Source organism: Malus domestica, chromosome 02, assembly GCF_042453785.1.
Source record: "Malus domestica chromosome 02, GDT2T_hap1".
In the NCBI taxonomy this organism is placed as follows: Eukaryota; Viridiplantae; Streptophyta; class Magnoliopsida; order Rosales; family Rosaceae; genus Malus; species Malus domestica.
This window is the reverse complement of record NC_091662.1, coordinates 4,488,632-4,510,073: the sequence shown is the minus strand read 5'-3', so window position 1 is coordinate 4,510,073 and position 21,442 is coordinate 4,488,632. Positions and strand designations below refer to the sequence as shown.

The 21,442-nt window shown below is 40.1% G+C and overlaps 3 protein-coding genes across 18 annotated transcripts in view; all 3 read left to right on the top strand.

The window, feature by feature from the left end:
• LOC103407734 (disease resistance protein RPV1-like) overlaps positions 1-21,442 on the top strand; it is a 55,043-nt gene that overhangs the window by 12,305 nt on the left and 21,296 nt on the right. The window lies entirely within an intron of this gene.
• LOC103449375 (3-hydroxyisobutyryl-CoA hydrolase-like protein 3, mitochondrial) lies at positions 2,674-7,678 on the top strand. Of its 3 annotated transcripts, none has more exons than XM_029110024.2 (11): positions 2,674-2,762; positions 2,955-3,236; positions 3,364-4,212; positions 4,327-5,328; positions 5,562-5,619; positions 5,776-5,877; positions 6,445-6,579; positions 6,675-6,772; positions 6,990-7,079; positions 7,175-7,260; positions 7,434-7,678. In XM_029110024.2, exons 6-11 carry the CDS (start codon positions 5,800-5,802, stop codon positions 7,481-7,483), a joined length of 537 nt encoding a protein of 178 aa, XP_028965857.1. In that variant the 5' UTR covers positions 2,674-2,762; positions 2,955-3,236; positions 3,364-4,212; positions 4,327-5,328; positions 5,562-5,619; positions 5,776-5,799; the 3' UTR covers positions 7,484-7,678. The 3 variants fall into 3 exon arrangements, 2 of the variants coding, with proteins under 2 accessions (XP_028965857.1, XP_070662464.1); XM_070806363.1 differs by having other exon boundaries at positions 5,562-5,657; XR_011571979.1 differs by lacking the exons at positions 6,675-6,772; positions 6,990-7,079; positions 7,175-7,260; positions 7,434-7,678 and having other exon boundaries at positions 2,680-2,762; positions 5,813-5,877; positions 6,445-6,478.
• On the top strand, positions 9,407-18,183 carry LOC103406914 (uncharacterized). 2 transcript variants are annotated; one of them, XM_070806432.1, is made up of 6 exons: positions 9,407-9,678; positions 10,561-10,610; positions 10,731-10,784; positions 11,026-11,078; positions 11,173-11,245; positions 17,957-18,183. In XM_070806432.1, exons 1-6 carry the CDS (start codon positions 9,610-9,612, stop codon positions 17,988-17,990), a joined length of 333 nt encoding a protein of 110 aa, XP_070662533.1. In that variant the 5' UTR covers positions 9,407-9,609; the 3' UTR covers positions 17,991-18,183. The 2 variants fall into 2 exon arrangements, with proteins under 2 accessions (XP_070662533.1, XP_028965897.1); XM_029110064.2 differs by lacking the exon at positions 17,957-18,183 and adding an exon at positions 17,652-17,800.

Genomic DNA, 21,442 nt, shown 5'->3' with positions numbered 1-21,442 from the left:
GTAACGAAAACGGTCGCTCTTTGGTATTTCTTGATCTCCGATCCTCACCCCTAACTCGTTTTGGCCTCCATTTGCACTGAACTTGCACTCCATATATTCTGTCTTTGATCGGCTTAGGCGAAGACCTTTAGATTCCAACACTTCTCTCCAAAGGTTAAGCTTTGCATTTACCCCTTCCTGAGTTTCATCTATCAACACTATATCGTCTGCGAAAAGCATACACCAAGGAATATCATCTTGAATATGTCCTGTTAACTCATCCATTACCAACGCAAAAAGGTAAGGACTTAAGGATGAGCCTTGATGTAATCCTACAGTTATGGGAAAGCTTTCGGTTTGTCCTTCATGAGTTCTTACGGCAGTCTTTGCTCCTTCATACATATCCTTTATAGCTTGGATATATGCTACTCGTACTCCTTTCTTCTCTAAAATCCTCCAAAGAATGTCTCTTGGGACCCTATCATACGCTTTTTCCAAATCTATAAAGACCATGTGTAAATCCTTTTTCCCATCTCTATATCTTTCCATCAATCTTCGTAAGAGATAGATTGCCTCAATGGTTGAGCGCCCTGGCATGAACCCGAATTGGTTGTCCGAAACCCGTGTCTCTTGCCTCAATCTATGCTCAATGACTCTCTCCCAGAGCTTCATTGTATGACTCATTAGCTTAATACCCCTATAGTTCATGCAATTTTGTACGTCGCCCTTATTCTTGTAGATAGGCACCAAAGTGCTCGTTCGCCACTCATTTGGCATCTTCTTCGTTTTCAAAATCCTATTGAAAAGGTCAGTGAGCCATGTTATACCTGTCTCTCCCAAAAGTTTCCACACTTCGATTGGTATATCGTCTGGGCCTATTGCTTTTTTATGCTTCATCTTCTTCAAAGCTACAACCACTTCTTCCTTCCGGATTCGACGATAAAAAGAGTAGTTTCTACACTCTTCTGAGTTACTCAACTCCCCTAAAGAAGCACTCATTTCATGTCCTTCATTGAAAAGATTATGAAAATAACCTCTCCATCTGTCTTTAACCGCGTTCTCTGTAGCAAGAACCTTTCCATCCTCATCCTTGATGCACCTCACTTGGTTTAGATCCCTTGTCTTCTTTTCCCTTGCTCTAGATAGTTTATAGATATCCAACTCTCCTTCTTTGGTATCTAGTCGTTTATACATATCGTCGTAAGCCACTAACTTAGCTTCTCTGACAGCTTTCTTCGCCTCTTGCTTCGCTTTTCTATACCTTTCACCATTTTCATCGGTCCTCTCCTTGTATAAGGCTTTACAACATTCCTTCTTAGCCTTCACCTTTGTTTGTACCTCCTCATTCCACCACCAAGATTCCTTTTGGTGTGGGGCAAAGCCCTTGGACTCTCCTAATACCTCTTTTGCTACTTTTCGGATACAACTAGCCATGGAATCCCACATTTGGCTAGCTTCTCCCTCTCTATCCCACACACATTGGGTGATTACCTTCTCTTTGAAAATGGCTTGTTTTTCTTCTTTTAGATTCCACCATCTAGTCCTTGGGCACTTCCAAGTCTTGTTCTTTTGTCTTACTCTTTTGATATGTACATCCATCACCAACAAGCGATGTTGATTAGCCACACTCTCTCCTGGTATAACTTTGCAATCCTTACAAGTTATACGATCCCCTTTCCTCATTAGAAGAAAATCTATTTGTGTTTTTGACGACCCACTCTTGTAGGTGATCACATGTTCTTCTCTCTTTTTAAAGAAGGTGTTGGCTAAGAAGAGATCATATGTCATTGCAAAATCCAAGATAGCTTCCCCATCCTCGTTTCTCTCCCCAAAACCATGGCCACCATGAAAACCTCCATAGTTGCTTGTCTCCCTGCCCACGTGTCCATTTAAATCTCCTCCTATAAATAACTTCTCCGTCTGAGCAATTCCTTGCACCAAGTCTCCAAGATCTTCCCAAAATTTCTCCTTCGAACTCGTATCCAACCCTACTTGAGGTGCGTACGCACTAATCACATTGATAAGTTCTTGTCCTATTACAATCTTGATTGTCATGATTCTATCTCCTACCCTCTTGACATCTACAACATCTTGTACCAAGGTCTTGTCCACGATGATGCCAACACCGTTTCTCGTTCTATTTGTGCCCGAATACCAAAGTTTAAACCCTGAGTTTTCTAGATCCTTTGCCTTACTACCAACCCACTTAGTTTCTTGTAGGCACATAATATTTATCCTTCTCCTCACCATAACTTCCACTACTTCCATAGATTTTCCCGTTAAGGTTCCTATATTCCACGTTCCTAAACGCATTTTGCTCTCTTGAACTCTACCCTTCTGTCCTAGCTTCTTCACCCTCCCCCGTCTAATAGGATCAAAGTACTTCTTTTGTGTGTCCCGGGTAAAGTTGATAGGAGCATATGCTCCCAAACAACTTTGAGTGGAGTCGTTCGAAAAGAAGTTTCTATGGCCCCCTTGCTCATTTAACACTGCATCCGGGTGCCGATGGAGATACAGCGACCCTTGCTCACTTATCACTGTGCTCGGGCCACACAGCGCGCCACTTACGGGTGACGCCCTAGCTTTAGCGCGATTTTGTTCTGGATTCATTTTCATAAGGATTCGACGTGATCATGGAGTGCCGGCTGTCGACTACCTGACGCCCTCCCCCTCCTCCTTTATCCGGGCTTGGGACCGGCCATGTAAGATTCCCTCGTCATCCTGGAGAATGGAGTAGGTTGTGGAACCATCAAGAGGTCACTAAAGTATTGAGAGATAACTCTGTAAGTACATTCCTAATAAAATTTTGAATTTAATGCATCGTACATGAAAAGCACATATAACTCACGGATGTGTATTATACATTAAGTAACATTCATCTCAATTAGCCAACAATAGTGCTTGCATGTATTCATACATGTAAACATATGCAAATAATCCGTTTCTTACACATGAATATAACCTTTTGTTAACAGGGAACTGAAGAAGTTGAAGGACTTGCTCTATATTTCCCTTGTTGGTTTAACATGCCTAGTTTCAGTACAGAAGCATTTGCCAATATGAAGAAACTGAGACTGCTCCAGCTCTACAACGTGCAGCTCAATGGAGAATACAAACATCTCCCCAAAGGGTTAATATGGTTGCGTTGGGAAGAATGCCCTTTAAAGTCCGTACCAGATGACTTCTTTGATCAACCAAGACTAGTTATTTTAGAGATAATGTGTAGCAAATTGGTACAAGTTTGGGAGGGCTCCAAGGTACAATTGATTGCACATCATGATGTTATGTATAATGTTTCTATTTGTTTATGGATTTCCTTCTCTTTTTTTATGAGATATTCTTTTTGGATATTAATTTTAATTTTCCTTTTATTTTGTGCAACAGTCGCTTGAAAACTTGAAAATCCTTAATCTCGGAAGTTGCCATGACTTGAAAAAATCACCAGATTTTTCAAATCTCCCAAATCTTGAAGAGTTGATATTGCAATGGTGTAAGAGTTTGTCCGAGATTCACCCCTCCATTGGTCATCTTAAAAAACTTTCTTTGGTGAACCTCACAGGCTGCGAGAATCTTTTTTCTCTTCCTGGGGATTTCTACAAGTCCAAATCCGTTCAGACTCTTGTTCTTGATAAATGTTGTCAATTCAGTGAACTACCCGAGGATTTAGGGAAGATGATATCATTGAGAGTACTTTCAGCATCTACCACAGCCATAAGACAAGTACCGCTTTCCACAGTAAGATTGAAGAATCTCACTCATTTATCTCTAGCGGGTGTGCATTCGAAGTTTCCTCTGCAATTTCCCGATTCGTTACACGGCTTAGACTCTTTAAGAAATTTATATCTCTCAGAGATTGATTTTCTTACCCTACCCAGCCTCAGTGGTCTTTCAAAACTTGAAAATTTGCTGTTAAGTAACTGCCATAACCTTCATACCCTACCCAGCCTCAGTGATCTTTCAAAGCTTGAAAGTCTCTGGTTAAATAATTGCTTCAGCCTTCATACAATCTATGATTTACCAACAAATTTGAAATTTCTGGATGTGTCTGATTGCTCCAGTTTGGTAACAATGCCCAGTTTTTCGAAAATGTTGAATATGAGAGAACTGAATGCACGTAATTCAAGCGCACTCACTGAGGTTCCAGACTTGGATAAGTCATTAAACTCCATGACATGGATTGATATGAGGGATTGCCCCAAACTCACAGCTGATTTTATGAGGAACGTCCTAAAGGTATCTCTCTCTTTAATTGTCTTCCTATTGCGCACATGCACACACACAACGTACATGTACATGTGTGTGTATATATATATATATATAGATATGACACTTGCACTGTATATATAGGGATGGACTTCTTGCGGATATGGTGGCATTTTTCTCAATGGGGATTATGTTCCTGATTGGTTCGAGTTTGTCAACGTTGGTAATAAAATCACTTTTGATATCCCCCGAGTGATGATCGTAATTTTGAAGGGCTGACTCTGGTATGCTTTTATTGCTCAAGTCCTTCTCAGTCAAGCCCTTATATCAGATGTAAAGATAGTCATCCTCGTACCAGTATTGATATAAAAATAAGGGTTCCCCGCACAGTCACGGAAAATTCGGTTATAGAAATGACGGAAAATTTGGTTATAGAAGAAATGCATGTGGGTGCCCGTGCAGTCAAGGAAAATTCGGTTATAGAAATGCACGAGGTTGTATTTGAAGAATGTTTTCTTTGGCAAGAATGTTTTCTTTGGCAAATATCGAACGATAAGCTCAATTTGCAAAGCTGGGATAAAGTTGATATAACTTTTGAAATGCCAGAGGCATACTCTTGTTATGCAACAATTCAGGGAACAGGGGTTAATCTAGTATGGGACAAACCTATGAAGGAAAATATGCACGATTTTGATGGTGATGATAGGTTTTTGATCCGGAGGCACAGCCAAGGTGGTGATGCATCGTCATCATCACATGCTTGAGTCAGATCACAATCAGTTCGTCAAACGCCTCTTTCAGTTTTCGATTTCTCAGTTGTCGATATCCCGGTAATTTAACTGAAACATCAAGGGTGGTCCGGTCCAGAAGCACCAAAAATATCCCTCTCTCTAACGGAAGTAATGGGAAGATTATTGGGAGGAGCGACCCAAATTCTGAGCAAATCGTCGTCCGCTTTCTTCTTCCTCAATCCAAATTCGAACCTCTCTCTTTACAAACCCTCCAAATCCCCTCGCCTCCTCGCCTCCTCCGCACCTTCGGGATCATGGCCTCCGCCGACGCGTTCGTCAAGGGCAGCGTCCACCCAATTGGCGTCGCCGTCATCACCCTCGGTCGCCCCCCGAGCTCTCAACGCCAAGAACCTAGGTATGTAGATAAACACACACACAGCTTATGTATATATGTATGTATCTGTAAATGCTTTTGATTTGGAGCTGGTTTGAATTTTTGAGCTTGAACTTTATGGTATCGTATTGATTACAAATCTATGTTCTTGCATTTGTTATAAGACGAAACGTTGGATTCAAATTTCGAAGAAGCTAGCTTTTTTTTGAAGAATTTTGTGTTTCTGTTTATGTGGGAATTGTTGGAAAATGCAGATACGGATGTGAAATACAAGAGCTATCTGGATGAATGGGAATCTGACCCAAATGTGAAGTGTGTTCTTGTTAATGCCCAGAATTCGTATTTGACTAGTTTCTTATCTTTCTTGGCAATTTTACACTTCCATTTTAGCATGTAGTTAAATAAGTTTTTCTAGATATGTATGTTACTATGTTTAGCTCTTTTGGCTGTTATTTTTGTTTTTGGTAGGTCAGGTTTTGAGAGTGACCAATCATGGTAAATGCAGGAAAGGACATTAAAGTGGTTATTGCCGAAATTCAAAAGGACAAAAACACACCTCTTGTGTTTAAGGTTTCTACATTACACTTTGCTTTGTATTAAAATTGTTTCTTGTTTAGGTGCTTACGTGATAGATTGTTTGTCTTTGATGTTCGTGCTGTTTCATGTCATGTTGTTTATTGTTTCACTTCATTGTTCCTTTATGTGTTGGTTTTTTGCCATATAGAGATCGATGGTGTCCGTTAAGTTGGCATGTTGATTCATTGATAAGTAATACCCAGATTTAGTTTACCTGCAGGGGGTGATGTGAAGCAGATCACTGCCAAAAACGAACCACCAAAAAATTAGTGCATTAGAATCTTAATGATGTATTTGTTGATAGGCCTAAAAGTTCAAAGTGAAAATCACTTATATGAGTTCTGCTACTTCTTTTACATACAATTATTTTTTTTCTTTTGGAATTTCATGTTTCACATTCTCGGGCAACCTACAACATCTGATCATTTGTTTAGTCTTGATTTTGCTTGAACTTGGGTAATATGATTTGTATTGGTTGGACAGGATTCATATCTTTTCTAAGCTACCATTTCTTAAGATTGAGAGGCTACCGGTATGATGTTTGTGCTGCACGTTTTTCAGGTATTCACTGCTGAGTATTCTCTAATATGCAAAATCTCTGAGTACAAGAAGCCCTATATAAGCTTCATGGATGGCATAACAATGGGCTTTGGTGTTGGCCTATCAGGTCACTGTCGCTACCGGATCATTAGAGAGGTATTATTGCCTTGTCAGACAGAGATTGTCAATGTTGTGAATTACATTGCCTCTTTGAATTTTCTGTGTCTTAACTTTGTGTGGATACATTTCAGAGGACTGTTCTTGCTAATGCCAGAGAATGTAATTTGTTTGTTCCGAGATGGTGGGTTTTCGCGTATAGCAGCAAAGAGTCCAGGAGGAGGATCTGTAGGTATGTCTTTTCTATACTCGGGCGCAATTTCTTTCCTATGACTGAAACAAGCTGTTTTTCCGGGCGTTGATAAGGAGAAACTGTCTAGATTATAAGAATATAAAGAGAATGGCCTGTACCATTTCTCTGTTTGCTTCATACATCAATTCTTAGTTCTATGTTTGTTTTAACACTGTCATGTCTTTCTTGGTGCTTATCTTTGACTTACTGGAAAAAGGATTTCAACACCATCGGATGCACTGTATGTGGGTCTTGGGACCCATTTTGTCCCATCTCAAAACTTGGCTATTTGTGCCAAAGAATCAAGGTGAGACCTTTAGAGCTTAGCTTTTACAAATACTAGTTGTATATCCCCCCAAACAGAGAGAACTATAACAATGCTGCTTATGAAACATTTAACAGGTGGAGAGGTGGAGAGCTTCAAGTTGATTCGGTGATGCATGTTGCAAGCATCATAAGGAGGACACAATGTTTCAATCCAGACACGGGTATTTCACTTTCACTACTGATATTCTTACAATAAGTGATCTGATACGAGAGAAACTCACACCTAGGGGATGCCTCTATGGTGGTATCTCAAACCATTCACACATGGCCAAGTATTTTAACTACCATGCGACTCCCTTCCACAAATCTGATCTTTGTTTTTTTGTTAATGCAGGTACATTAGCCCCGAGTCCTTCGGATACCTGGGTCTACTACAAAGTTTGAGAAGTGGCGATTGTACATTTTTCTTCTTTGGTACTGCCTAATTCTTTTTTTTTTAACTCCTGTTTCTTCCCCGAAATTACAGAAAGCTAATGTTACAAACTTGACAACTAAAGCAGCTATCTCCAAATGCAGCTGTTTCTTCTCTGTATCGCTCGTTAATGAAAAATAACTAATCTAGCTCAAAATTTGCATCGAGTTTCTTCTTATCTTCTTCTTCTCTGTATCTCTCAATTTTTCGTCCCCTTTTGACAACCAACTTCGATATTTCTTCTTTTCTACATTCGTTTGTCCTTGATAATTTCTTGAGGTGCCTCCAAATACTGAAGACTGTTGTGAAAAGATAACTGCTGACTGCTGTATGTTCTCCCCGTAGAAAAACACATTATCGCAATCGTTGTCAACCACCTCTGTCTGCTGGGAACGATGTGAGACAGTCCCCTCCCCTGAGAACTACACCGGCGAACCAAAATTTGCAACCGGAAACACCAAGCTCGAGAAACAGGACGTGAGATAAGAACAACACAGCAAGAGCCATGAAGAGACTCAATACGTTGTAAGAAATCCCGAGTTGTCGTTTTATTTCCTTCTCTACAGTGCTAAGTAGTGTCGGAACTGTAACGGAACCCAACACATACTCTATCTCTATGCCCTTAATCGTAAGGGTAAATGTGATTGTTTCGTCAAGAAAATGAACAAAAAATGGAACTTGTCGTGTCAGGGTTGGCGAAAATTGCCTCTTCACTTGTTACATAATTAAAGTCGTGCATAATCTTTCAACTTGTTCACTCATCGTCGATTTTGGATAAAATCTTTAGAGAGTAATACAAGTTGAGCATGCTATTCGCGTGTCGGACTTGACAGCCACGCATATTCTCGTAAAACCTTGTATGTATTTTTCATTGTCTAACTTAGTATCGTAATACATGGGGAAATATACATGAATTGATAATTAATAACAATCTTAATTATATTTTTGACTGATTAACTTTAGATCGAGACGGAACCTCACATTAGAGAATTAAAGCGTTTTCATAATCTTCATATGAACTATCCACCTAAAACAATTAATAAAAACCTTAATTAGAATATCCTTATTTCCCATTTTTTTATTTTTTCCAATTGAATTCTTTCTTTTCTGCCGAAAACAACGTAAATATTATTGAATGAGGAAATACCCAATACATATTACATCCGCCCAATTCAAATTTTTTGAATTTGATACAAATTAGGGCTTGTTTTGAAGTCTTTTAAAAATAACTAAACACATTACTTAGTACTACGATTTAGGGTATTCCTTCTCATTTGTAAGTGAGAAGTTTTAGATTCGATTATCACCAAAAGCGAATTTGAACCACATTATTTATGTGCTAGGCCATTGTGAGGTTAAGTCTATCCTCTCACCTTAAAGATAGATGATATCGTTTGTTCAAAAACAAAAAGACTAAACCTACTTTTATTAAATTGATTTTGGGTTCCAAAAACATTTCAGGTGCTGCAGACATGTTTTTTTTTGTAGAAAGCACCTCAAGTTCTTTTTTAAGATCCACTTGGTTATACTAAAGATTGATTTAAAAAACATGTTAATCAAAAACACTTTTAATTATTTGAAAAATACTTTCAAACAAATCCTTAAAGTATGTAATTAATTTTAAATTGAACTAATACAGTAATAGTTATATGTATTTAATATATTCGTCTCCACCTTCAAGTTTTGCCACACATCGTGATCATGAATATATTCTTAAGAAAACTAATGAAAAAGGCTTGAAAACTTTGAGTTTTACCGATAAGAAAAGAATAAAGGGTAAAGCGAATAGTACCAAGATTGACATTTTAGTGTAAAAATATAATTTTTCGTTAAAATAAACAGTACCGAAAGCTTTTCGTTAAAGTTGCATGTATTCTTTGGCTTGGAGGGGAAAGGGAATTGATGCTCAACCTCCCTTCTTTCTTTATTCCTTCAAAAATATTTGAAATTGACAATCACGCCTTTCGCTCTCAACCTCTCTCCCTCCCTTCTATATAAAAGCCGTCCTTCCGCACCAAAATTCCTCTTCGTTCCCACGGATTCTTCCCCACCGTCACAGTCCAACCGCCGTCTTTCCCGCCAAATTTCTTGTCGAACTATGCCTCCGTCCTCCGACCCCGCCGTTCCCACCGTCACACCAGTCACCATATCCTACTCCGAGCTCCAAGTAACTCTCTATCTCCCTCTAAGTTCTGTTTGTGGTTGCGAGAAAATTGAGCATGAGAGTTTGGTATGATTGGCTTTAATTTTTTTTCTGTTTGGGTGCTCAGAAACTCAAGAGAATTCGTTGAAATTAGAGCAAAATTCTATTTCAGTTGACTTTTTGGTTGTTATTCTCTTCATTTTCTCAGCAACCAAACAGAATCTAATTGTTTTATTCATAGTTTTGTTTAATTACTATGTTTTAACTCAGTCAATCATGTCGAGAATTCGATTTTTCTAATTATCGTTTTTTGATTTTGGATTGATTGATACAGGACAAGGACAAAGACTTGTCAGTGAAGATTGAAGAAGGATTTGGACCAAATGGGTAGGGAATCCTATCAATCACTCAAGTATGATTTCGTTATGCAATTACCGTGTTAATTACTGATTATCTCTTCCATTACCAGTTTTGGTAAGTTAAAATGCTTAATTCTGAATCACATCAGTATCAGTATGGTGATATGTTGTTTTTTACTTAGTTCTGCTATTATGCATATTTGTTTACCAATGGAATTTTTGGTTTCTGGTTGAAACTATATGTGCAGAAAGAATTTGTTAACGAATCGATTAAAAAGATAAACCACATGCTTACATGTGAACCCATGAACTTGCATATGTAATGTCGGGGTACTTTCTCCGTCATGTAGATTGTAGATTGTGCTGTTTGGGCAACGATATTTTGCTCCATTATTCCATTCACAGCTCATAAATTATGATGTCTCATGTTATTGTTTTGATGCTTCATACCTAATCGATTCTCGTGAGAGCTAGCGTTTTGTTGTAAACTGATAAGTATTTTCTTTCTAGCATCTTTGTAATTGTTTCATTGAGTTTCCATTTGCAGGTTCCGGGATATTCTTCCTTGCGCGGGAATCTTCTACGCTTGTCACCTAGGTATATCCCTTCTACATAGGATTTTCATGTTCATTTTAAGTTTTAACTGCAATTCATAATGAATTTAGGAAGATAGTTTGTTATAGCACTGCTCATGGGAGTTTTCTTTTCGTTTATTAGATTAGCCAATCTGCCTGAAGAGGTGAAGAAGGTACTTGAAGATCCTCATAGTAGGTAAGTCGTATTAGTTCCATTGTTGTACTTTGATTTCTCTTAAGCCGTTGGCATAATTTTAGTGTAAACACAAACATCAATCTATGTTTTCCTTACCATAGAGAAAAATTCCAAAAATTCCTGCCAGAAAGATAGTTCATCCCAACTCTTGGATTTGTCACAGACTATGGTCTTGACATTATTAACTAATGTTTACGTAGTTTTATTGCTTATCTTCTTTTTACCTGCCATCTATGTTTAGGTACAATTGTGGATGGAGTCATGGAAAAGAGAAGCTGGAATCTGGAAAGCCTGGTATCACTTTATGTTCTTTGTTCTAAATTTTGTTTCTTTGGAAACTCTAAGAACTTAGGATCCTTCATTTTCCGTTTGTATTCTGGTTTTGCAGATACGTTAAAAGGCTCGTTTTATGCAAATCCAATATTGGATAGCCCTACAACAGATGAATCTCTGATTCAAAGGTAAAAGTCTATAGGGACATCAATCATAATCTGAGTACATGTGGGATCTGTTTTGTCTGAGGTCACACAGTCTATGGCTCAGACCAGTAATGTTTGGCCAAACTGTTGTTTGTGTTAGTTATGAATAACTATCATACATTTGATACAAGGTTTCTTAGAATTAACCACGACAAATCGTCTTTATGCTGGGATATGTTTATCTTTATTTATCCTATTTGAGAACTTACAGATTTTGCCTAAACAGAACATAATACTTTGTGGGGAAATTTTATTTAAACCCATTAATTCTCTTTCCACACCCAACTTATAAATTTTGTCCCACAAACTTACCATTTTACCCTCAAATACAAAATTTGCATACTTAAAAAAAATTACACAGACATGTAAACCCACCCTGGCAACAACCAAATTTGATTATGGTCATCATTCCAAAAACTGTCACCACCGATCTGCTCTTTATCTCGTCGTTTTTCAATTCTTCGTGCCCAATTCCATGGGGCTGAATTTTGGTCTGACTATTATCTCCTTAAGAAAAGACTTAGAGTACTTGGATCTAACGGAGGACATGACACAAAACCGAGCGCAATGGCGTTCTAGGATTCATATAGCCGACCCCACTTAGTGGGAAAAGGCTTTGTTGTTGTTGTTGTATTATCTCCTTAAACCTTAATGAACTAATTATAAAAACCCAGCAAATTGTAGCTCAAAAGAAGAACAGCATGGAGGACGAAGGGATTGCCGGAATTCTACACCTATCTTTTCCTTGATGGAATTGCTGGGTCCACGGTGGCATATTGAATCCAAGCAAGGATGCGATCAATCTAAACTCCATCTCCATGCTTAAACCGAAATTTAACCCTTGAATTGTGAGGAATGGCTGAATTTCCACCAGAATCTGGTATCTTGATACTCCAAACCCCAAACTGGTTCTTGTCCATCTTGTGCTTGGGGCCATCCCATCCATTGAAGTCCCCAATAAGTTGTGCCTCCCTAAGTTATTTAAGAAACATAACATGTATTAAAGCAATTAAGACAAATCCATGCCTTAGAAAGTTATGGAATTTGAGAAGCTAATGAACTCACTGAGCGGCAGGGGCCCTTTCATGGTACACAATTCCACCTTCTTCTCTGTTAAATTCAAATTTCAAATAACCTAGAGATGAACTAATTATATATATGTTGTTAAGAAGATTGTATTTCCTTGATGGAATTGACAAGCGGCCATCCACCAATTATATTTTTGATGTTCTTCTCCGACTGCTCCAGTTGATAATATCTTTCTACACCCATCTTTTCTTTAGGGCATAATTGGAATATAAAATTTAACAAAAATTTAATGAGTGTAGAAATAGGTTTATTGGGTCCAAATAAAATTTACTGAAGCTCAAGGGAAAATTTTATAGGATGGCAATAAGGTCGGCGATGCTGTATGGCACAGAATGTTGGGCGGTGAAGCATCAACACGTACACAAAATGGGTGTAGTGGAGATGAGGATGCTTCGTTGGATGTGTGGGCACACGAGAAAGGATAAGATTAGGAATGAGGATATCCGGGGTAAAGTAGGAGTAGCCGAAATTGAAGGAAAGATGAGAGAAAATCGGTTACGGTGGTTTGGACATGTGCAAAGAAGGCCTACTGACGCTCCGATTAGAAGATGCGACTATGGGACAGAGGTTCAGGGCCGAAGGGGTAGAGGAAGACCTAGGAAAACTTTGGAAGAGACCCTAAGAAAAGACTTAGAGTACTTGGATCTAACAGAGGACATGACACAGGACAGAACACAATGGCGTTCTAAGATTCATATAGCCGATCCCATTCAGTGACTTGGATTTTTCAAGTCTCCAACCGAGAAGTTTTCCTCACTCGGGAAATTAAGGGAACACTACCTCAACCTACATGCTCCACTCACAAAGCTTCAACATACAAGCTTCAACAAAAGAAAATTCAAGAACTTAGCGAATAAGGCTTTGGTGTATTTAACACAATACGTTGAAATGAAGGAAAGCTTATTTATTGATATCCCCGATAAGTTACAAATATGTACATATACTTGAGTCAAAATAAACAAACAAGAGGGAGCCTTCACAAAGGTTGCTTAGGAGAAGTCTCAGCAGTCGGTAGAGCCCCAGAAAGAGAAGGCACCAGAGGGGGATCAGTCGGAGCCTCAGTACTGGACAAAACCCTAGAAGGAGGAGGCATCAGAGGTTGATCATTTGGAGCTTCATTACGCGGTACAGCCCCAGAAGATGAAGGCAATAAATGCCTTTGGAACAAACCCACAAATCTCTGATGATCAAGTAAAACCTGACCATCAGATTCCTTCATCTGGTCAAGCTTCCTCTTCATGTTTGTAGCATAGTCATGTGCGAGCCGGTGCAACTGTTTATTCTCATGCCTGAGCCCTCTAATCTCCTGTTTAAGACTCATCACTTCAGCCGCCAATGATTCAACTTGGCGGGTTCGAGCAAATAAGCGTTGGGCCATATTAGACACAGAACCTGCACACTGAACACTGAGAGCCAGAGAATCCTTAACAGCCAACTCATCAGATCGTTTGAAAAGTAGTCTGTTATCTTTGGGAGTGAGAAGGTTCCTGGCCACTACCGCAGCGGTCATATCATTCTTCATCACTGAATCCCCAACGGTAAGAGGACCAGTAGGGGAGACGAAGGATGGGCGCCATATGTTGTCTGGAGAAGGCGGGGCTGCCTCTTCAACAAGGTTCAAGTCAAAACGACGGTCGGATGGGCCAGACATTTTCAAAGGTGTTGAAGAGAGAAGAGGTCGGACAAATCAAGATCTTAGAAGTGCAAGAATGGAGCTTCTACTGGTGGATATTCAAGTGTGCTTTGAAACTTAATGTCAGCCCCTATAAAAATCTGCACTCGACGAAGCTTCAGAAATCGAAGAGGCGTTTGCTTTCTCAAAAGCTGGGCTGCTCAGAGACCACGAGGGTCGATCTCAGAAATCGAAGAGGCGTTTGCTTTCTCAAAAGCTGGGCTGCTCAAATACCACGAAGGCCGATCTCAGAAATCGAAGAGGCTTGCTTTCTCAAAAGCTGGGCTGCTCAGAGACCACGAGGGCCGATCTCAGAAATTGAAGAGGCACCTACTTTTCCAGCCTTGTCAGCACCTGTCACACGCACACTCAGCTTTGCGGAAATTATGGGCATTCTGTCGAAGATTTCTGGCAAAGTAGAAAGCACATGAATCGTACTGTTCAATCACTCACTTCCCACACGCAACAGTAGCTCATGGGTACCACAAATAACTTTGCCAAAGTTCTCTGACAAAGTTGAGACACGTGAAGCTTGCAGCTCCCACTACATCGCTCTGACCAAGAAGGGTAAAAGAATAGCAAAGAAACAACATTAACAAAGTTTAGACACATAAATTTTGAAGGTCTAGCTACCATATTATTACCCACAAGGGTAAAGGAACAGTACCACTGCTGGATAATTGGAAAGTCCCGATGTGTCAACCTCTGTGCTTCGTGGCAAGGTAGACTAGCAAACATGCCCAACCTTTACTCATATTCGAGAAAACACTCCCAACAAGATTGCTTGCTCCAAAATCGAAGAGGCACCGCCCTCCGAATCTCGAGAGCCAGACTCCCAACATGATTACTTTCTCAAAAATCGAAGAGAGGGTAAATGAACAGTACCACTGCTGGATAATTGGAAAGTCCCTGTGTGTCAACCTATGTGCTTCGTGGTAAGGTAGACTAGCAAACATGCCCAACCTTTACTCACATTCGAGAAAACACTCCCAACAAGATTGCTTGCTCCAAAATCGAAGAGGCACCGCCCTCCAAATCTCGAGAGCCAGACTCCCAACATGATTACTTTCTCAAAAATCGAAGAGAGGGTAAAGGAACAGTACCACTACTGGATAATTGGAAAGTCCTTGTGTGTCAACCTCTGTGCTTCGTGGCAATGTAGACTAGCAAACATGCCCAACCTTTACTCACATTCGAGAAAACACTCCCAACAAAATTGCTTGCTCCAAAATCGAAGAGGCACCGCCCTCCGAATCTCGAGAGCCAGACTCCCAACATGATTACTTTCTCAAAAATCGAAGAGACACCGCTCTCCGAATCTCGAGAGCCAGACCCCCAACAGGATTGCTTTCTCAAAAATCGAAGAGGCATCGTTCTCCGAATCTCAAGAGCCAGACCCCCAGCAGGATTGCTTTCTCAAAAATCGAAGAGGCATCGTTCTCCGAATCTCAAGAGCCAGATCCCCGACAGGATTGCTTGTTTGAAAACCGAAGAGGCACCATTTTCCCAACTTCAAGAGCTGGATCTCCTTGGATAAAGCTTGTCTGTAATCTTCACACGCAACATCAGCTTTCCAGATACCACAGACCACTTTTTCAAAGTGCTCTAACAGAGTTAAAACATGTGAAGCTGGCAGCTCCCACTACCGTGCTATGACCAAGCAGGGTAAAGGAATAGCATTATTACTTGATGTTAGGGAGACTCATATATATGTCGACCTCCATCCCCAACGGACAGGCAGACCTGTAAAAATGCTCAACCCTTCCTCTTATCTGAAAGAACACTCCCAACGAAGCCTTTCGAAATATTCAGCTTTCTTTCCCCCCCCGATAATACCTCTGTAAACAAGCTATACTAGAGCAAGAATATCTCATATCATCAGGGTTAAAAGCAAGAGTATCCCATATCATGTTTTTTCCCTGTCTTTTCCTTTGGCCTTGTTCTTGCCTGCAAGACAAGGAGAAAGAGAGCAATCAGTCAGCACTTGGAATCAAGCTTCCAGCCAGGAACTGACTGCCTGGAACCCCTTACCTGATTACTTACCTGGCATTGCTCTCGAGTACTCATCTTCAACATCTTATGCTTCCAGGGAAGATACCGCATCTGCCTGAGGAATAGATAGGGCAAGTGAGAAGGATACAAGGAAGCATGTGGAGACAAGCGTAACAGCACACGTGCCGATACATCCACTACTCTGTCAAAAGCAAAAGTATCCCATATCAGCAGGGTTGAACGTACTCTAGATTTGATGGACTTGTTTTGACCCTCAAATTCTTCAGTCGGCCTTATACTCTGGAGGAAACCAGAAAACCCTCCAGCCCAGTTCAAGAATAAACCTGTGGAAAGTTACTTCTTCAAAAGCAAAAGTATCCCATATCATTTCTTCCCATTTTTCTTCTCTTTATCCTTCATGCTGCCTGCAAGATAGGGAGAATGTGAACAATCAGCCGGAGCTCTGATTGCTTACCTTGTCTGTCACCTCTTTCAAAGATCCCCTAGCTCGGCGACTTGGGGGACTCCTACTACATGGTTTGTATCGCGCTTGACCAAGCCTGAAACTACAAGTAAGCTTCAAGTGAAATTGATACATTACCTTGTGCATCTCCACCAGTTACAGATACCACCCCTGGATGGAGGAAGAGTACTTCCAGAGAAGATGCCACATCTACCTATGAGACAGATAAGGCAAGTCAAGACGATACCACACTCCGGTACTTAGAAGTTTCGTGATTACGAGATCATTCTCCCACAATATTTCCTAATGTCATTTGTACTAAATCATTCACTTGTACTCACTAAAGGAGAACTTGAACCTATGTACTTGTGTAAACCCTTCACAATTAATGAGAACTCCTCTATTCCGTGGACGTAGCCAATCTGGGTGAACCACGTACATCTTGTGTTTGCTTTCCTATCTCTATCCATTTATATACTTATCCACACTAATGACCGGAGCAATCTAGCGAAGATCACAAAAATTGACCTTTTTCGCTACCTAGGATCTATCTTGCAAGAGAACGGAGAATTAGATGGAGATCTCAACCATAGAATACAAGCTGGATGGATGAAGTGTAAGAGTGCATCCGGCGTGTTGTGTGACCGTCGTAGGCCACTGAAGCTCAAGGAAAATTTTTATAGGACGGCAATAAGGCCAGCGATGTTGTATGGCACAGAATGTTGGGCGGTAAAGCATCAACACATACACAAAATGGGTGTAGCGGAGATGAGGATGCTTCGTGGGATGTATGGGCACACGAGAAATGATAAGATTGGGAATGAGGATATCCGAGGTAAAGTAGGAGTAGCCAAAATTGAAGGAAATATGAGAGAAAATCGGTTCCGGTGGTTTGGACATGTGCAAAGAAGGCCTACTGACGCTCCGGTTCGAAAATGTGACTACGGGACAGAGGTTCAGGGCCGAAGGGGTAGAGGAAGACCTAGGAAAACTTTGGAAGAGACCCTAAGAAAAGACTTGAGTACTTGGATCTAACGGAGGACATTACACAAAACCGAGCGCAATGGCGTTCTAGGATTCATATAGCCGACCCCACTTAGTGGGAAAAGGCTTTGTTGTTGTTGTTGTTGTTGTTGTGTCTGCTCAGATTTTATTTGTGATCTGTATTGTAGGTATCCATCATACTGTGGTTCAAATATATGGCCCAATAGTCTTTGTTGTTAAGGTTTACACTAAGAGAGCATAGTTATCCTGTTTAGTGTTTTTCTGGTCGCATTTTACACTCAAGTTGTCATGACAATTTCCCGCATGATTTTGTTTCTGTCCTGGCCAGAAAACAAGTGTCATATTAGTGTATTACGAGCACTCATAAGACCTAAGATATAAGTTGAGATGACATAACCTATGATAAATCAAGATTTCTGAATGTTTACATGATTTCATCACAAGAACTTTAAATTTATTGTCTCTAGTACAGAAAGGATAAAGAATGCTTTGAGCCCGAACGTTGAGGAGTTGAGTGTGTGACGGACTGGCATGTGAAACTAAGTTAAATGAAACTACATGAGGAGAAAGCACTTTCACTTGGACGCTTTTAATGCTTTTGTACTGCGTTCTATATGGCCAGTTATGAACTAACATTCTGATTGTGGTTATTTGCGTGGACTTGTTAGAGGAATATGAATTATGCTTTCGGTTTCTGAATATCCATAGTTTGATGCACTACTCTCTGATTATCCAATTAAACCCAAGCTTAAAACCATTCGTAAATATACAGAATACTATTAGCCAAAATGGCGTTAAGACCACCTTTAGTCTCAATAAGTTTGGTAAACAAGAAGGTGCTCGTAAAAGCTTTGTAAAAGCGTTTACCTCTCAATTCAAGGTCTTGCATTCGAATCTCCCATCTAATGGTGACACAAATCCCTTGTAAAGGGGAGAAGGAAAACACTTTGGTAGGGAAGTGCTCCCTTCTAGCTCTACTCTTGAGAACGTGATAGCTTCTTATTGAACAACCATACAAGTTTGATCATGTGTCATCTGTACTAAATATTCACTAAATGTGATGTAGCATATGCATTCAACTAATATGGTTACAATTTGCAATTAGATGGACCAGTTTTGACAAAACGCGGCAACTTCTTATTAAAGATAGCCTTACAAGTTTGACTCATGACACTCTTACTAAACATTCATTTGCCAATTCAAGACCTCCTAGAAAATAGTAAATCTCTCTTTTTATTTCTCATTTTTTTAGTTTCAATTATAATTTTCTTTCTCATTTTCTAAATTATATTTTCCATTCTTCTTCATTCAAAACCATCTTCAGTTCCCCCCCCCTGACAGAGAGAACTTTGACAATGCTGCTTACGAAACATTTAACGACGGATAGATGGAGAGCTTCAAGTTCATACTCCGGTGACGCTTGTTGCAAACATCATACATTTTTCAAGCCAAATTTCTCTCTTTGTCATCATCGACTTCTCTTCCCGACACGGGTATTTAACTTTCACTACTGATATTCTTACACTATGTGATCCGATACGAGAGAAACACACATGAGGGAAGCCACTATGGCGGTATCTCAAACCCTTCATTTACGGTCGGGTGTTTTGGCTACTATGTGATGCGTTTCCAAAAATCGGATCTTTGTTTTTTTATCAATGCAGGTACATTAGCCCCGAATCCTTTGGATACCGGGACCTACTACATATATATCAAAATTTGCATCGATTTTCTTCTTTTCTTCTTCTCTGTATCTTCAATTTTTCTTCCCCTTTTGTCAACCAACTTATGTTTCCTTTCTACATTCGTTTTTTTTTCTCTCTCTTGTCCTTCATTATTGAAGACGGTTGCGAGAAGATAACTGCTGACTCCTGTATTTTCTCCCCGTAGAAAACACATCATCGCAACCGTTGTCAACCGCCTCTAACTGCTTGGAACGATGTGACAGTCCCCTCCCCGTAGAAAACATATTGGGTAGTGATTTGTGAGGCCCAAATTCTTGACTGGAGGTTAATGAAAATTGTCTCTTCAGTTCACTCTTTGCATAATTAAAGTCGTACATAATCTTTCAGCTTATTCACTCATTGTCAATTAATTTTAGATAAAATTCTCACAATGTAATACAGTAGTAGAGTATGCTATTCATGTGTCGGGTTTGACAGCCACGTATAAGCTTCATGGACATAACAATGGCCTTTAGTATTGGCCTATCGGGCCACGGTCGGGGTACTATTGCCTTGTCAGAGAGACAATTGTCAATGTTGTCAATCACAACTGTGGCCAAATTCAGCAGCAACCCAAATCCGAAGCGCAGCTCAGGAGTCTTTTACCTCAAAAAACTTCAGCATTTGGTGCAAATAAGTCGGTTCTTGTGACAATTGATGAACTTTAAAAACAGCAGCAGTGTTCAGATGCTACTGGTAAGTTTGTCAATGCCATTTTTTTATCGATGATGAAATGAATTCTGTCTTACTTTTCCATTGAGAGGCTTGTACGTGTATTTTCTATCAAACTGTTTCTGTTGCAGTGGTGGAGTGGGCTAATGAAGCTCTTCAAGGTCTTGGAAAGGTTGCTCCTTTTTCACTTTATTTGACGCAAACTTACTTCTCCAATGTTGCATCTGCGCTTGGGAAAAATGACAATCAATTATCCAGTGAGTCTTACTTTCTACCTTTTCGTTTCATTCATCGCTAAAGAGTCACATATATAGTTTGTTGTATTTTGGTTACAAGTCTGTTACAACTGTCTATGTAACTAATTACTAGATTAGTCAGTTAACCAAGGGTAATTAGTCACTAAGCTATTTTTCACAAATGTATATAAACCAGTTGTAATTTCCTTATTCATTAAGAAATGAAAATATCAGAGTTATTTTCTAATATGGTATCACGAGCCTCTCTGCTCACGCACCGATCCTAGCTTCCTCCGATCCTAGCTTCCTCTGCAATCTTTGAGATCTTCCTCTGCAATCTTTGAGATCTTTCTCTGCAAATCCTTGATCAACAATGGCGTCTTCTACCTCTTCGCCTGCAAATCCAGAAGTTTTCGCTCAGAATCCTACTCCCATTTCCTCAAATTCAGCTCCGATAAACCCTAATTCTTCGTTTTCATCAATTTCAATCCAAAACATCAGTTGTATGGTTCCTACAAAGCTTAAGAAGGACAATTATCTCACCTGGAAAGCTCTTTTCGCTCCAATTTTCCGGCGCTACAAACTTACAGGTATCATCGATGGATCGGAGCAATGTCCATCGCCCTTTCTTCTCAATCAAAACGGTATCGGTACTGCCGTTCCTAATCCTAATTACGAGATCTGGTTTGAAAAGGATCAAAATATCCTGATCTGGTTGAATTCCACTCTCTCTGAAGATCTTATTCCGTTCACTGTTGGCGTCACCTCATCTCGAGAATTATGGCAGATTCTTGAACAACGGTTTGGCGGAGTCTCGGCGGCGCACATTCACCAGCTCCGATCGCGTCTTCATGCGATTCAAAAAGGTGATTTGTCAATTTCTGATTATCTGCAGCATATCAAAGGCATCTCTGATGCTCTTATGGCTGCCGGAGCACCGGTGTCAGAACCAGATCTCATTGCTGTTACACTCAATGGCCTTTCGGATGATTACGAGTCTTTCATTGATTCGATAATGCTTCGCATTTCATCTACTTCTTTAGATGAACTTCATGGCTTACTCATGAACAAAGAGATCTTTATGCATCGCAAGAAGACAGCTCATTCGTCGTCTCTCACTGCACCATTTCAAGCATTTGCTGCTCAAGCTCCGCCTCTCCAGCAAGGTCTCTTACCTACGCCTCCTCCCTCCCAGGCATATGTTGTTCAACATTCTACCTACAACAATCGCAACAATTTTCAGCGCCATAATCGTGGCCGCAGCAATTTTCAGAAGAACAACAGAGGTCGAGGCAACTATCGTGGAAATTATACTAACTCTGGCCC

Excerpts from the sequence above, each read along its gene's own strand:
- LOC103449375 (XM_029110024.2), top strand. The coding sequence starts at position 5,800 with ATGGTAAATGCAGGAAAGGACATTAAAGTGGTTATTGCCGAAATTCAA. Across the intron at positions 5,878-6,444 it reads ACACACCTCTTGTGTTTAAG|GTATTCACTGCTGAGTATTC; the intron begins GTTTCTACATTA and ends CACGTTTTTCAG. Across the intron at positions 6,773-6,989 it reads TCCAGGAGGAGGATCTGTAG|GATTTCAACACCATCGGATG; the intron begins GTATGTCTTTTC and ends TACTGGAAAAAG.
- LOC103406914 (XM_029110064.2), top strand. The coding sequence starts at position 9,610 with ATGCCTCCGTCCTCCGACCCCGCCGTTCCCACCGTCACACCAGTCACC. Across the intron at positions 10,785-11,025 it reads CTTGAAGATCCTCATAGTAG|GTACAATTGTGGATGGAGTC; the intron begins GTAAGTCGTATT and ends ATCTATGTTTAG. Across the intron at positions 11,246-17,651 it reads GATGAATCTCTGATTCAAAG|GTATCCATCATACTGTGGTT; the intron begins GTAAAAGTCTAT and ends TCTGTATTGTAG.